The sequence below is a fragment of the Podarcis gaigeae genome (genome assembly GCF_964106915.1).
Source record: "Podarcis gaigeae genome assembly, chromosome: 2".
Lineage (NCBI taxonomy): Eukaryota > Metazoa > Chordata > Lepidosauria > Squamata > Lacertidae > Podarcis > Podarcis gaigeae.
In genome coordinates, this window is record NC_139679.1 from 68,681,747 (window position 1) to 68,698,564 (window position 16,818).

At 41.7% G+C, this 16,818-nt stretch overlaps 2 protein-coding genes across 3 annotated transcripts in view; one reads left to right on the plus strand and one right to left on the minus strand.

Annotated features, from left to right (window-relative positions):
- Window positions 1-15,518, minus strand: part of LOC310838671 (ovomucoid-like) — a 28,945-nt gene extending 13,427 nt beyond the window's left edge. Inside the window, exons 1-4 of one of the 2 annotated variants that reach the window (XM_083726240.1) lie at window positions 15,391-15,518; window positions 14,475-14,503; window positions 13,726-13,835; window positions 12,173-12,406 (exon numbers count right to left, since the gene is read on the minus strand). In XM_083726240.1, the coding sequence (XP_083582366.1) occupies window positions 12,352-12,406; window positions 13,726-13,835; window positions 14,475-14,503; window positions 15,391-15,445 (249 nt within the window). In that variant the 5' untranslated portion in view covers window positions 15,446-15,518 and the 3' untranslated portion in view covers window positions 12,173-12,351. Of the gene's footprint in view, window positions 1-12,172; window positions 12,407-13,725; window positions 13,836-14,474; window positions 14,504-15,390 lie in introns of those variants that run through there. The other variant, XM_083726242.1, reaches the window with a different exon arrangement.
- LOC310834307 (ovomucoid-like) lies at window positions 463-3,843 on the plus strand. The gene is made up of 4 exons (XM_083717840.1): window positions 463-588; window positions 1,475-1,503; window positions 2,235-2,344; window positions 3,665-3,843. The coding sequence occupies exons 1-4, from the start codon at window positions 534-536 to the stop codon at window positions 3,717-3,719; spliced, it is 249 nt and encodes an 82-aa protein (XP_083573966.1). The 5' UTR covers window positions 463-533; the 3' UTR covers window positions 3,720-3,843.
- Window positions 15,519-16,818: the final 1,300 nt, after the last annotated feature.

Sequence of the window (16,818 nt, forward strand, 5' to 3'; positions counted from 1 at the left end):
TTCCAAACAATTAAAGATAATAAGTGTGTTTGACGTATATAACGTGTTTGTATTACTTTCTGGGACAACAATACCTCTTTTATTTTATGGCTTACATGCTGAAGGAGTAAGGCTCCTTTGTTTTTCTCCTTTGTTTTCTTTATACTAAAACAATGATGAAAAGAATCCCAACATTTCTAAAACTGTTTTGTTTGTACCTCATTTCTTGTGACTTACAACAGCAATGTCATCATCACACCATAAGGCCGTATTTCTTAAGGAACCGGTTGCCAAATGTTTATTGCATGCACGTGGAATGTGCATTGAAAGGGAAACCATTAAAATTGGTACAAGACATTGCAGTCCTCTGTAATCACATTTTCATGTTTAAATATTTCTCAGAAATTGGGAGATTTCATCATCAAGGCTGCAGAAACTTCCATAAATACATGGAAGAGATACAAGACCTCATCCATAACCAGTGGAATCTGAAAAGCGTCTACTGCTTGGAAAAGCACTAAGAGGCCAACAGATCCAAACCCACCAGCAAAATCATGAAGCCAAGCAGCTTTCTCCTCCTCACTCTGATGGTCTTCTTTTTGTACTCAGGTGAGTAATATTTCATATTGCAAAAGTTCTCTTTCTTGGAGAGGTGTAGGGACCAAAGAATCCATGGACTATTCATGTCTTCAGATGAGTGTAGGAAGGCTCCACCTGTGTTGACTAAATCCAGTTAAAATCTCCTTGCAAACCATTCTGTTTGCTGGTTTAAACCTTACGGAAGGAGGGGACATTGTTGTTAAGCATAGGGACCCTGGGGGCAGGGACACACATCTCCCCAAAACACATACACACTTGAGCCTTCCCACATTCTTTTGGGCACTGAAACATGTCTGTTCTCAAGGTTCCCCATATATGAAATGATACATGCCAGGAAGAACCAGAATGAATGTCTTGCTATGTTAAATTTACTCTATCTAATAAAGATGCTGTACATCAGGGCTCTACATTGCACACAGCGCCCACCACTTTTCAACAATAGGAGCCTTTTTGAAAGCTGAAGCTCAAAACACTAATGCCCCCTGAAGCTACCATGTACCCTCCTTTCTTCATGGTCTCCATGTGGCTCTTATGACATAAAAAGTGGACCTAGCCATGATTCTAAACACGCAAAGCACCACAGCCAGGCATTCAAGGGAAATCAACAGAACTGGGTCCCAGTTAGATATGGACTAAACCAGTATATACAGTTATTTGTAATTATTATAGTTAACAGACTGAACCATTTCCCATTGATTTGATTGTCTTCCTATCCATGCTCAGTGGCATTTAAAGGAAATTGCATATTGCCAAGGCACTTTTAGGATAACATAGGATGTACAAGATAAAATGCATCCCACTTTTCGGTTAATATAAATAAATGTTATCAAATGGACTATTATGCAGCATATGGATTTGCTAAATCATTTTCACGTCATCTATGTTTTGCATCTAGATGTTGTTGTGAAAGCAACATGGGAAGCGGTAAGTGGGAAATCATTTATTCTTATGATAGAACATGGAAGTAGCATGGAGTTAAGATAAGTGAATTTATATTTCTTGTGGAATTTTAAATTATTCTCTCTCTCTCTCTCTCTGTGTATGTGTCAATTTTTAAAATAGAATTTAAAATACAGGGAACAAAAACACATCAACACAAATATAACATACAAGAGCTGGGTTTTTCCCAGGATTTCACATCTCTAATCCCACCCCTTTAAAAAAAAATAAAAAAGTTGGTGGTATTATTAGTATTAGTTCCAGTTGCTACTCACAATTTATAAGAGAGTCTCAGCTTGTGTTCAGTAGTAGCCTTGTGGGGTTATTCAGTTATTACTAGACAGACCGCCCAACCTTGCAGGCATATTATTTGGCCACTGTCTTAAGAATCCAGGCACTCACTGTGTGTTTTTTTAAAGTATTTTTTTTTGCAAAAACAACCGTTAAATGTGTCTAGCATGAACCCCTAGAGCTGCTCACTCGCAATTTGGCAAGATTAATCTTCTCTGAGGGGACTACCATGTTTGCAAATTTTGTTTCACAGCATGAAAAAAATTGTACCTGTTCTAACCCTGCAATATTTTAAACTTTAAGGTGTCTTGCATGAAATCCCTGGCACTGGCGATCTATAATTTGACAGGTGTAAGTGCCCACAATGGGTAGTCCAAAGGTTAAGCGGGGAGGACCTTTAAAACTGTTGTGTCCTTCATCTTCAGAAATATTGCAAAGGGTATCCAAACCCAATATGCACCCTGGAGTACCAGGCCCACTGCGGTTCTGATGGCAAGACCTATGGCAACCAGTGTCTCTTCTGCAATGCATATATGTGAGTATATCATGGAATCATAGAGTTGGAAGGGACCCTGAGAGTCATGTAGTCCAACCTCATGCAGTGCAGGAATCTCCCCCCCCCCCCTGACATCTTTGTTGGAAGTTAAAAAGTACATGATTATATTTGCAATAAGCATTGTGAGATGTAAATAAAAAACAGAAAAGAAAAAGAGAATCAGCACCCATGTAGAAGGAAAGTCAAGCAGGGGGACACCCCTCCCCTGGGAAGTGCAGGAATCATTTTGCAAAATGTCAGGTTCTAAGCCATGGCCCTGAGTTTTGTGTTGCTTATGAGGCCCAAAGGAACATAGTGAGCAGAGCTAATCTGTAGGTAGCCCTGAATTTGAAAGTGTAGTGGATTGGGAGGGCTATTCACATGCACCACCCTCCTGACACTCTTGTTGCTCCCGCTAAGAGTGATGGGGGGAAAAATGGTCAGGGGAAATATGCCCAGAAGGGCTCTATCACCATCCCACCAGACCAGACACAACGCAAAAGGTAGTAGGGTTGGCCCAGAAGAAAAATAACCAAAAAAGCCATCAGGGAATTAGGGGATAAAGGTAAAGGGACCCCTGACCATTAGGTCCAGTTGTGACCGACTCTGGGGTTGCAGCATTCATTTTGCTTTATTGGCCGAGGGAGCCGGCGTACAGCTTCTGGGTCTTGTGGCCAGCATGACTAAGTCGCTTCTGGTGAACCAGAGCAGCACACGGAAACGCCGTTTACTTTCCCGCCGGAGCAGTACCTATTTATCTACTTGCACTTTGACATGCTTTTGAACTGCTAGGTTGGCAGGAGCAGGGACCAAACAATGGGAGCTCACCCCATCGTGGGGATTTGAACCGCCGACCTTCTGATCGGCAAGTCCTAGGCTCTGTGGTTTAACCCACAGCGCCACCCACGTCCCACAATTAGGGGATAGTAAGAACATTATTATGAAGGCCTACATTACAAAGGCCTACACTAGGTGTTTCCTTAATGTGGATCTTGGAACTGCTCTGGGTAAAAGTCTGAACATTTGCTCCTAGAGAAGTTTGACACAGATGTACGATGAAGGCGGGAGAAGGAGGATCTTCCACAAATGGTAGACCTGAAAAGAGCATTAGTCCCTCTTGCTCTATATTGGCTAGGCTGACAGGAAGCTGTTTTCCAGGGTCTCAGACAGGATTCCTCCTCAGCCCTTTCCCATCCCAAAGACAAAGAGCAATGATGGCATAAGCTTTCCCACCTATATAGTATTTCTCTTTAAGGAGTTATAATGAAAGCTTCATCTTATGAATTCTCATACTTATTTACTTCTTTTTCTCATCATTAGCAAAAGTGGAGGAAAGCTGGAACTGAAATACTATGGAGAATGCAAAAAAGCTTAAGATGCACATGACTATGAAACATCTACAAAAGAAGTCCCATTTCTCTTTAAGCTTCACTCATTGCATCACCACCAAAAAAAATCATTCTTCTCTTTGCTTATCCTCTGTGAGCCAGTGAATATCTCGCAACATCTTAATTCGGTTTCTCAATAAATAAGCTCAGCAACATTATCAAACTCTCCATACATTTATTTGTGTATTATCTATTCATAAAAATATTATATGATTTGGGCAAGAGATTGGTCTTGAAGTTTGTTACTAATAACGCACAATCAGGGAACTGAGTCAAACCATCAGGAGAATCTTCTCCCTTTCGACTATTACATTTCTGAGTCCTGGCAATTGAGTTCTGCAGAGTAAAAAAACAAACAAACAAAAAACCTGTAGAACACCAGGTGATTAGTTAGACACTGAGGCTAGGACCCATCCCCCTGCCATTATACCTTTCTTTTCTTTTCTATTGATTTTTAATAGAAGAAAATAAAAAAGAGACAGAGAAATAAGAGAAAAGTACACATTGAAAATTCAGTTGCCGTCATATGATTGATATAGGCCATTCAAGTGGGTACCCAGGTATATCATTGCACCAGCGCAAGAATTAATGTTAATGCAATGGGATTTCTCTCCTCCTTGCTTTCCCCACCTGGGTGTCCCACTGTGTTGCCTATGTTACTCTGCTGGATTTGAGGAATCCCCAGGGCAGGTTAGTTTATGCAGAGGAGGAGAAAGTGAGAAGGGGAGACTTCTGCTGCACAAGGAGAACGTAAGAAGCAGCTGCTGGATCAGACCCATCACCCACCAGGTCCATCATCCTGTTCTGCATATGCCCATCTCTGAGAGGCAGCAGCCACCTTGTTTTAGTAAGGGAGAAAAGCAGAAGAGCTCCTCAATTTCACAGGTATTGTTCCACAAGGAAATCTCAACAGAGCAGAGAAAATAGAGAGAAAAGGTCGGTAGTTCTTAAGCTGGGTCTTTTCAGTTTCTAGTTTGGGTATCAATGTGATGAAAGCTTCTTTCCACGTTTCCGGTGCCTTCCTCCCCTCCATAATCTGGTTACAGACCTCCAACAAAGGTTGTGTCAAATAGTCCTTCAAAACCTTATAATATTTGGAGGTAAGTCCATCGGGGCCTGGAGATTTGCCTAATTGGAGGTTCTGAATGGCACTTTCAATTTCTTGCTGTGTGATATTACTATTCAGGGTTGTTCTCATTTCCTGAGGTATTTTCTGTAGTCCATTAGTTTTAAGAAATTGGTCCACCTCTGAATCTTTCTGTGGCCCTTGTGAATAAAGTTCTTTGAAATATCTCTGGAAGCACTTTCTAATTTCCTCGGGTTTCTGAACCATTCTCCCTTCAATCTCTAGATTTGTAACTGTGTTAAGTTTTTGTCTCTTTTTCAACTGCCATGCTAGCAGTTTCCCACACTTATTTGCTGATTCAAAAGATCTTTGTTTCATTTGTTTAATTTTCCATTCCACCTCTTGATTTATCAATTTCAAATATTGTGCTTGGAAAAATTTCACTTCTCTCAGCACTTCCTTCGACTTGGGCCTGGATCTTAATTTTTTCTCTCCATCTCTTATTTTTTCCAATATCTTCTCCTTCTTTTCATTCCAGAGCTTTTTCTTGATCGTGTTTTGTTGTATTAGAAACCCTCTCATAACTGCTTTACTTGCGTCCCAGATTGTTCTTCTTTCCACGGTGGTATTTAAATTTATCTCAAAATAGTCCTTTAAAGTTTTTTGGGCCTTCTTAACAATCTTCTCGTCCCTTAGTAAGGTGTCATTCATTTTCCATCTAAAGGATCCGGTTGTATTTAGTCTCAGTTCCATTTTCAAAGCGTTATGGTCGGAGCAGATTTTTGGGCAGATTTCCACCTTTCTAGTCTTGGGTGCCAGCCCTCTAGTTATCCATATTTGGTCGATTCGTGTCCATGTCAGATGAGCTTCAGAAAAGAAAGTTCCTTCTTTTCCTAGGGGGTTCTTGACCCTCCATATGTCAATTAAGTCCATATTGTCAGTCATTTCAAAAAAAGTTTTAGGTAGTCTGCCATCTTTTGTTATGTTAGCGCTTTGCGACTTATCCATATTTACAGACACAACCCCATTCATGTCGCCCAACATAATGATATTGTTGTAATCTAAGTAGTCCAGCATAATCTCATGCAGCTTCCTGAAAAATTCCGATTTTCCTTCATTTGGAGCATATATTCCTAATATCAAAAAATTTTCTCCTTGTGTCTGAATTTCAATCGCCAAAATTCTGCCGTGTTCATCTTTAAATAAAAATTTCGGTGACAGGCTCTCCTTTGCATATATCACCACTCCTCTTTTCTTGACTTTATCCGAAGAAATAAATTCTTGGCCTAATCTTTTGTTAATTAGCACTTTTCTGTGGAGCCTTGTCACATGTGTTTCTTGCAGGCAGATAATGTCCAATTGTTCTTTTTTCAAAATATGAAATACTTTTCTTCTTTTTTCCGGAGAATTTCCGCCATTTATATTCCAACTAAGAAGCTGCAAAGACATCCTGGTCTAATTGGTGGGTCCTACAATGGGGTGTCTAGGTTTCCCTCCGATCCCGGAGGTGGTAGTGCTGGTCCAGATCCAGACGGTGTAGGTTTTGGAGATGGTCCCGGTGGTGGTGGTGGCCAAGAAGCTGCAGCTCCTTTCTGGAGGTCCTCCTCGTGGTCGTGTAGGAACTTCTGCTGGTCCTCAGGTGTTTTAATTCTTACTTTCCTTCCTTTGTAAGTAAATGATAGTCCTTGCGGAAACTCCCACCTATAAGGGATTGCGTTATATCTCAGCAATTTGGTCAGATCTGTGTAAGTAGTCCTAAGATCCAAAAGATGTTTGGGTATATCTCTATAGATTTCAGCCTTTTTACCTTCTATCTCCAAAGATTTTTAAAAATGTAGGCCTAGTATCTTGTCTCTTTCCTCTCTTGATCTCAAAATAACCAAACAGTCTCTGGACTTATCTTTCTTTATCGATTTTCCCAGTCTAAAAGCCGTCACAATTTTGAAATCCTTGTCTTCCTCAATCCCCCAGAATTTGGAGAACAAAAGTGTCAAAAATCCCTCTAAATTTCCTTCCTCCAGTTCTGGGATGGCCCTTAACCTGAGATTATTTTCCTTACTTTTCAGTTCAACCAATGACAGGTAGGCTTGTTGTTCCCCTACCTGTCTTTTCAGAGGCCTTACTTCCCCCTTAATCTCATCAACCTTTTTGTTCGCCTGTTCTGCTTTTTGACTGGCTTCCACAGCTAGTTTATAATTTTCAGCCGTGGCTCCTTGCAGTTTCTCAATTGCCTGAGTGTGCTGGGAAACCTGATCAGATAATTTACTAATAGAGGATGTAGCTTGGTCAATTTTTGATGATTGATTGTCCACTTTTTGATTTAAAATTGCCAGTTGTTCCAAAATTTGTTTCAGGACTGTTTCAGATCCTCCAGTTGCCATGTCTTCTGCAGCAGGCTCTTCAACTTCCACCTCCTGTGCTGTCAGCACAGTTGGGACAGATGATCTGCGTTGATGAGTTAGGGTTGTTTGAACAAGTTGCACCGGTTTCTTTTCTTTTTCTTTAGCTTTGGCTGCTCTTGTTCTCCCTGAGCCACTCATTCCACACCTGCCTCTGTTCAAGGTCAAATTCTCTTTTATTCCATGAGTCAGACAAGTCCAGAGTGTAAACAATTAAACCACAGAAAGTCACAATAAAGTACAGTTCCCAGGCCTCTATGTCTCCACAATCCTCTGGGGGGGGGGTGTTTCAAAGTTTCAAGGAAGGAGAGAGCTCTTTTCCGCCATTGAAGTTCTTATATTCCCTATATTAAATCTTAGTAGTTCCAGAGCACAAAAGGAAGGTTCCCCGGGCTTTCTATTTCTTGAAAAAAGGCCACAAGGTGTCAAGAAGGGTCCCAGCAACAATGTTTAAGCGTTAATATCTCAGTCTATGTAACAGTTTAAACTCCAATAACAGTATCAGCAGTTTGACAGTTCTATTTTGCGCACTGACAGTCCGACAACTGGGTTGTCCCTTTTAACTCCGCATAGCTCAAAATTAGGAAGAAAGTTCCAAGAATAAAGTCCACAAATTTTACAAAGATTTCCCACTTGTCTTTTCAATACAAAGTCTATCAATGCACCCTTGTTTTACTTTTACGATCCTTTTTGAATGCTTCAGCGCACTTCTGAGCCGTTGCTTTGATCTAGTTAGCAAGATCGGGAGACGGACTTCCTGTTACTCGCCTCCCGTTTTCAACCAAATTCCACGATTTTAGTCCAATATTTAGTTCCCCTTACTCACGGGTATGTTGCAGCCAATTTCGATGTTTTCAAGAAGAAAGGTCAGCGCTCATCAGCAGCAGCAGCGCGGCTTTGCTTCCACGAAAAGAGCGATGAACTCACAGCGCCGCTCCCCCTTTCACGTTCCGGAGCCCCTTACGAGGTTCCTTCTTCGTTTCTGGGGGGGCTTTTGGCGCCCGCCGAGTCCCACGGCCACAGGCTCGCTCTGCCTGTGGTTTTTCTTAATGGGTCTCCGCTTTGCCGCAGCGGACGACCCTTTTTCGCGGAGCCCCTCTTCACAGAGTAAAGAGGACCGCCATTGCCGTTTTGCGCCGCCTCCGGAAGTCCCAACGTTCCCCCTTTCCTTCCCGCTTTTCCAAAGCTCTTGCCTCCTGGCGCGCTCCTATGGACAGCGTAGATTTAGTCAGATGATCCATAGACTCCGCCCTAGGCGCCCGGGAAAGTTCATCTTTCACTGCCGGAGAGAGCCCTTCTTCAAACAGCATTTGAATAGGTTCACTCGCTAGGTCCCACCCCAGTCTATGTATCAACATGGTGAACTCAGTCCAGTACTCACGTACAGATCGGCTCCCCTGTTTACACGCCATTAACTGCCTGCGCACCACTCCCTGCTCAATCTCGCTGGAAAACATCAGGTCCATGGCGCGGAAAAACTTCCTCGTGTCCTTTAAGATTTCATTGTTGACTGCCATCTCAGAGAAGTCCTGAACGAACTGAGCAACTGGGCATATGCAGAACAGGATGATGGATCTGGTGGGTCATTGGCCTGATCCAGCAGCTGCTTCTTACATTCCCCTTGTGCAGCAGAATGCTCTCCCCTTCTCTCTCCTCCTCTTCCTCCTCTGCATAGCCTAACCTGCCCTAGGGATTTCCCAAATCCACCAGAGCAACATAGGCAACACAGTATGAACCCCAGGTGGGGAAAGCAAGGAGGAGAGAAATCCCATTGCATTAACATTAATTCTTCTGCTGGCACAATGTTGTAGCTGGGTACCCACTTGAATGGCATACATCAATTCATATGATGGCAACTGAATTTTCAGAGTTTACTTTTCTCTTATTTCTCTGTCTCTTTTTTATTTTCTTCTACTAAAAATCAATAGAAGAGAAAAGAAAGGTATTATGACAGGGGGGTGGGTCCTAGTCTCAGTGTCTAACTAATCACCTGGCTGTGTACAGGTGTTTTTTTTGGAGGGGGGGTTTACTCTGCAGAACTCAATTGCCAGGACTCAGAAATGTCATACTCGAAAGGGAGAAGATTCTCCTGATTGTTTGACTCAGTTCCCTGATTGTGCGTTATTAGTAACCAACTTCAAGACCAATCTCTTGCCCAAATCATATAATATTTTTAAGAATAGATAATACACAAATAAATGTATGGAGAGTTTGATAATGTTGCTGAGCTTATTTATTGATAAACCGAATTAAGATGTTGCAAGATATTCCCTGGCTCACAGAGGATAAGCAAAGAGAAGAATGAAATTTTTTGGTGGTGATGCAATGAGAAAAGGGATTTCTTTTGTAGATGTTTCATAGTCATAAGCAGTTTCCTAAGTTTTCCAGTTTCAGCTTTCTTCCACTTTCGCTGATGAGGAAAAAAAGAAGTAAATAAATATGAGAATTCATAAGATGCAACTTTCATTATAAATCCTTAAAGATAAATACTATATAGGTGGGGAAGCTTATACCATCATTGCTCTGTGTCTTGTGGCGGGCAAGGGCTGAGGAAGTGAGGTCTGGACTCCTGCCCTAAATATATAGACATCTTTGTGGCTCCAGTGATAAATTGCATGTCGTATAGCATTCACACACAAAAAAACAATTTATTATATGTACTCTTAGACAACACTGATTTCAGATATATATATATATTTTCCGGGGGTGGGGAGTTTAGATGTGGCTATCATGAAAACCTATGGAAATAGCCTTTCTCGTTCAACGTGTAAGCTATAAAATAAAAGAGGTATTGTAAAGGTTGTCCTAGGAAGTAATACAAACATGTTCTATACATCAAACACACTTATTATCTTTAATTATTTGAAAACCCCAGAAGTGGAAAACAAGTGCAGAGATAACAAGATTTGGTGACAGGAGAAAACAACCCTTGAATGTTTGGCGTGAGCATCTTGGATTCCCATTGTTTGAGGCCATTTTCTTCTGAATACAAGTTACTGGGAAAACAGCAGGTGGGCCCAGTGTTTTTGCCCTCAGGTCCTGCTTGCAGGCATCCCATGTGTATCTGGTCGTCAGCTGTGAAAACAGGATCCTGGGACAGAAGAGAGATGGGCATGATAAACCAGCGCTATTTTTATGTTCTTCTGATGCTCAGAGTATTCACCCAAGGTCACTTCCCTATTTTTCTGATTCTCTTTGAAATAGCATATTGCCATAGATTTAAAGGGGGACACACCCAAAAAACCCTAGAAATGAATATATGCTAGGATTTTGATTAATTGGGATATGGATTAAAATACAAGCTGCAGGGATGTGCCAGACAGAGAATTCCTGGACTTATCCAAACCAGCCAGATTGGCTTAATAGAGAGCAAACCTATTAACATGACAAAAGGCTTTGATGGGCCATCATGGAGGAATCCACGATAGGGATGTTAACAAGGTGATGGAGTGTATGTTTGAGGTGACAGGAAAAGGGAGTCTGGAAGCAAAGGATGCTGGGGGGAAGAAGTAGCAGGAAGAAGAACTAGGATCCAGCTTGGGAAGGCTGTCTGAAGGCTGCCTTCGCTGCTGTAGGGTACAAGTGTAGGACACTCGACTTTGGTAACAATATTCATTCTATTGAGATCATAGTGGTTTGGAAAGATCTTAATACTTCTAAAAAGAAGGATGATGCAACCGTCATTCAGCAAAAATATAGAACTAATGAGTCGCACCTACGATTTTGAGGCGTGAATTCTGCTTCATTTCCTTCCTAATCACCGCAGCATCTCTCTCCAGCCCTTATGCCTTTGCTTATTAGCCACCCATGTATAGTCCACACCAACATCACCTCTCCATTCACCACACTAGCCGTTCTCTGGCCTATTTCCCTTATATGTTTTGGTGTGTTTTACACGATACTGAAGAAATCTGGACCTTGGGTTCGGAGAGTATTGAGGGTTCCAAATCTTGGCAGAGCTATGTCCCACTTTGTCCCTCAGAGGCACTTCTCCTGATCCTACGCATTAAGCCTTATGAAGTAAGGATTCTCTTTCAAGGAAGAGCGAATAGGATTGAAGCCTGACACTTTATCATATGTTTGCACAACATGTGGGTACTTCCTGCCATTCCCTGCCATAAGCAGATATTCTGATGAGCAGTTGAGTTGCCTTCCAGTGGAAAAGGCTGATGGGCGGACACTATTTTCTCTGTTGTGTTGAGATTTCCTTGTGGAACAATACCTGTGAAAGTGAGGAGCTCTTCTGTTTTTCTCTCTCACTAAAACAAGATGGCTGCTGCCTCTCAGAGAAGTCCTGAATGAACTTGGCAACTGGGCATATGCATAAAAGGATGATGGATCTGGTGGGCCACTGGCCTGATCCAGCAGCTGCTTCTTACGTTCCCCTTGTGCAGCAGAACCGGCTCCCCTTCTCTCTCCTCCTCTTCCTCCTCTGCATAGCCTAACCTGCCCTAGGGATTTCCCAAATCCACCAGAGTAACGTAGGTGACATAGTGAGACACCCAGGTGGGGAAAACAAGGAGGAGAGAAATCCCATTGCATTAACATTAATTCTTGCGCTGGCACAATGATGTAGCTGGGTAACCACTTGAATGGCCTATATCAACTCATATGATGGCAACTGAATTTTCAATGTGTACTTTTCTCTTATTTCTCTGTCTGTTTTTTATTTTCTTCTATTAAAAATCAATAGAAAAGAAAAGAAAGGTATTATGACAGGGGGGTGGGTCCTAGTCTCAGTGTCTAACTAATCACCTGGCTGTGTACAGGTGTGTTTTTTTGGGGGGGGGTTTACTCTGCAAAACTCAATTGCCAGGACTCAGAAATGTAATAGTCGAAAGGGAGAAGATTCTCCTGATGGTTTGACTCAGTTCCCTGATTGTGCGTTATTAGTAACAAACTTCAAGACCAATCTCTTGCCCAAATCATATAATATTTTTATGAATAGATAATACACAAATAAATGTATGGAGAGTTTGATAATGTTGCTGAGCTTATTTATTGATAAACCAAATTAAGATGTTGCGAGATATTCACTCGCTCACAGAGGATAAGCAAAGAGAAGAATGGATTTATTTTTTTGTGGTGATGCGATGAGTGAAGCTTAAAGAGAAATGGGTCTTCGTTTGTAGATGTTTCATAGTCTTGTGCATCTTAAGCTGCTATGCGTTTTCCGAAGTATTTCAGTTCCAGCTTTCTTCCACTTTTACTGATGAGAAAAAAAGAAGTAAATAAATATGAGAATTCATAAGAAGAAGCTTTCATTATAATTCCTTAAAGAGAAATACTATATAGGTGGGAAAGCTTATGCAATCATTGCTCTTTGTCTTTGGGATGGGAAAGGGCTGAGGAGGAATCCTGTCTGAGACCCTGGAAAACAGCTTCCGGTCAGCATAGCCAATATAGAGCAAGAGAGAACAATATTCTTTTCAGGTCTAATATTTGTAGAAGATCCCCCTTCTCCCGCCTTCATCGTACATCTGTGTCAAACTTCTCTAGGAGCAAATGTTCAGACTTTTACCTAGAGCAGTTCCAAGATCCACATTAAGGAAACACCTAGTGTAGGCCTTTGTAATGTAGGCCTTCATAATAATGTTCTCACTATCCCCTAATTGTGGGATGTGGGTGGCGCTGTGGATTAAACCACAGAGCCTAGGACTTGCCAATCAGAAGGTCGGCGGTTCAAATCCCTGCGACGGGGTGAGCTCCCGTTGCTCGGTCCCAGCTTCTGCCAACCTAGCAGTTCAAAAGCACGTCACAGTGCTAGTAGATAAATAGGTACCGCTCCGGCGGGAAAGTAAATGGCGTTTCCGTGCACTGCTCTGGTTCACCAGAAGCGGCTTAGTCATGTTGGCCACATGACCCAGAAGCTGTACGCCGGCTCCCTCGGCCAATAAAGCAAAATGAACGCTGCAACCCCAGAGTCGGTCACAACTGGACCTAATGGTCAGGGGTCCCTTTACCTTTATCCCCTAATTCCCTGATGGCTTTTTTGGTTATTTTTCTTCTGGGCCATCCCTACTACCTTCTGCATTGTGTCTGGCCTGGTGGGATGGCGATAGAGCCCTTTTGGGCATATTTCCCCTGACCATTTTTCCCCCCATCACTCTTAGCGGGAGCAATAAGAGTGTCAGGAGGGTGGTGCATGTGAATAGCCCTCCCAATCCACTCCACTTTCAAATTCAGGGCTACCTACAGATTAGCTCTGCTCACCATGTTCCTTTGGGCCTCATAAGCAACACAAAACTCAGGGCCATGGCTTAGAACCTGACATTCTGCAAAATGATCCCTGCACTTCCCAGGGGAGGGGTGTCCCCCTGCTTGACTTTCCTTCTACATGGGTGCTGATTCTCTTTTTCTTTTCTGTTTTTTATTTACATCTCACCATGCTTAGTGCAAATATAATCATGTACTTTTTAACTTCCAACAAAGATGTCAGGGGGGGGGGGAAGATTCCTGCACTGCATGAGGTTGGACTACATGACTCTCAGGGTCCCTTCCAACTCTATGATTCTTTGATATACTCACATATATGCATTGCAGAAGAGACACTGGTTGCCATAGGTGTTGCCATCAGAACCGCAGTGGGCCTGGTACTCCAGGGTGCATATTTGGTTTGGATACCCTTTGCAATATTTCTGAAGACGAAGGACACAACAGTTTTAAAGGTCCTCCCCGCTTAACCTTTGGACTACCCATTGTGGGCACTTACACCTGTCAAATTATAGATCACCAGTGCCAGGGATTTCATGCAAGACAAATTAAAGTTTAAAATATTGCAGGGTTAGAACAGGTACAAATTTTTTCATGCTGTGAAACAAAATTTTCAGACATGGTAGTCCCCTCAGAGAAGATTAATCTTGCCAAATTGCAAGTGAGCAGCTCTAGGGGTTTCATGCTAGACACATTTAACGGTTGTTTTTGCAAAAAAAATACTTTAAAAAAACACACAGTGAGTGCCTGGATTCTTAAGACAGTGGCCAAATAATATGCCTGCAAGGTTGGGCGGTCTGCCTAGTAATAACTGAATAACCCCACAAGGCTACTACTGAACACAAGCTGAGACTCTCTTATAAATTGTGGGTAGCAACTGGAACTAATAATAATACCACCAACTTTTTTATTTTTTTAAAAAGGGGTGGGATTAGAGATGTGAAACACAGAGAGAGAATATTTTAAAATTCCAAAAGAAGTTTAAATTCATTTATCTTAACTTCATGCTACTTCCATGTACTTCCATGCTACTCCATCATAAGAATAAATGATTTCCCACTTACCTTTTCAAATGATGCTTTAACAACAACATCTACATGCAAAACACAGAAAATGTGAAAATTACTTCGCAAATCCATATGCTGTATAATAGTCCATTTGATAACATTTATTTCTAGGAACTGAAAAGTGGGGTGCATTGTATCTTGTACATCCTATGTTATCCTAAAAAGTGCCTTGGCGATATGCAATTTCCTTCAAATGCCACTGAGCATGGATAGGAAGACAATCAAATCAATGGGAAATGGTTCAGTCCATTAACTACACTAAATAAAAATAACTGTATATACTGGTTTAGTCCATAACTAACTGGGACCCAGTTCTGTTGATTTCCCTTGAATGCCTGGCTGTGGTGCTTTGCATGTTTAGAATCATGGCTAGGTCCACTTTTTATGTCACAAGAGCCATGTGGAGACCACGAAGAAAGAAGTGTACATGGTAGCTTCAGGGGGAATTAGTGTTTCGAGCCTCAGCTTTCAAAAAGGCTCCTATTATGTGAAAAGTGGTGGGCGCTGTGTGCAATGTAGAGCCCTGATGTACAGCATCTTTATTTGATAGAGTAAATTTAACATAGCAAGACATTCATTCTGGTTCTTCCTGGCATGTATAATTTCATATATGAGGAACCTTGAGAACAGACATGTTTCAGTGCCCAAAAGAATGTGGGAAGGATCAAGTGTGTATGTATTTTGGGGAGATGTGTGTCCCTGCCCCCAGGGTCCCTATGCTTAACAACAATGTCCCCTCCTTCCGTAAGGTTTAAACCAGCAAACACAATGGTTTGCAAGGAGATTTTAACTGGATTTAGTCAACACAGGTGGAGCCTTCCTACACTCATCTGAAGACACGAATAGTCCATGGATTCTTTGTCCCTACACCTCTCCGAGAAAGAGAACTTTAGCAGTATGAAATATTACTCACCTGAGTACAAAAAGAAGACCATCAGAGTGAGGAGGAGAAAGCTGCTTGGCTTCATGATTTTGCTGGAGGGTTTGGATCTGTTGGGCTCTTAGTGCTTTTCCAAGCAGTAGACGCTTTTCAGATTCCACTGTTTACTTTCTTTTCTGAAGCTCATCTGACATGGACACGAATCGACCAAATATGGATAACTAGAGGGCTGGCACCCAAGACTAGAAAGGTGGAAATCTGCCCAAAAACCTGCTCCGACCATAATGCTTTGAAAATGGAACTTAGACTAAATACAACCGGATCCTTCAGATGGAAAATGAATGACACCCTACTAAGGGATGAGAAGATTGTTAAGAAGGCCCAAAAAACTTTAAAGGACTATTTTGAGATAAATTTAAATACCACTGTGGAAAAAAGAATAATCTGGGACGCAAGTAAAGCAGTTATGAGAGGGTTTCTAATACAACAAAACACGATCAAGAAAAAACTCTGGAATGAAAAGAAGGAGAAGATATTGGAAAAAATAAGAGATGGAGAAAAAAAACTAAGATCCAGGCCCAAGTCGAAGGAAGTGCTGAGAGAAGTGAAATTTTTCCAAGCACAATATTTGAAATTGATAAATCAAGAGGTGGAATGGAGAATTAAACAAATGAAACAAAGATCTTTTGAATCAGCAAATAAGTGTGGGAAACTGCTAGCATGGCAGTTGAAAAAGAGACAAAAACTTAATACAGTTACAAATCTAGAGATTGAAGGGAGAATGGTACAGAAACCCGAGGAAATTAGAAAGTGCTTCCAGAGATACTTCAAAGAGCTTTATTCACAAGGGCCACAGAAAGATTCAGAGGTGGACCAATTTCTTAAAACCAACGGATTACAGAAAATACCTCAGGAAATGAGAACAACCCTGAATAGTAATATCACACAGCAAGAAATTGAAAGCGCCATTCAGAACCTCCAATTAGGCAAATCTCCAGGCCCTGACGGACTTACCTCCAAATACTATAAGGTTTTGAAGGACTATTTGATACAACCTTTGTTGGAGGTTTGTAACCAGATTATGGAGGGGAGGAAGGCACCGGAAACGTGGAAAGAAGCTTTCATCACATTGATACCCAAACTAGAAACTGAAAAGACTCAGCTTAAGAACTACCGCCCCATCTCACTCCTAAATGTGGATTACAAAATTTTTGCAGACATTTTGGCAAGTAGGTTTAAAAAAGTGCTTAACGAAGTGATCCATAAGGACCAGGCTGGCTTTCTCCCTGGTAGGCATTTGTTTGGCAACACAAGAAACATTATTGACATTTTGGAGCTGTTACAAACAAAGCTAAACACTAGAGCGGTACTAATCTTTATTGATGCGGAGAAAGCCTTTGACAATATTTCCTGGATGTTTATGAAGAAAAATTTGGAAGGGATGGGAGTGGGGCGGGGGTT

Bases quoted from the DNA above. Each gene is read 5' to 3' on its own strand.
- LOC310834307 (XM_083717840.1), top strand. From the start codon at position 534: ATGAAGCCAAGCAGCTTTCTCCTCCTCACTCTGATGGTCTTCTTTTTG. The intron at 1,504-2,234 runs GTAAGTGGGAAA...CTTCATCTTCAG, and splicing joins TGAAAGCAACATGGGAAGCG to AAATATTGCAAAGGGTATCC. The intron at 2,345-3,664 runs GTGAGTATATCA...TCTCATCATTAG, and splicing joins CTCTTCTGCAATGCATATAT to CAAAAGTGGAGGAAAGCTGG.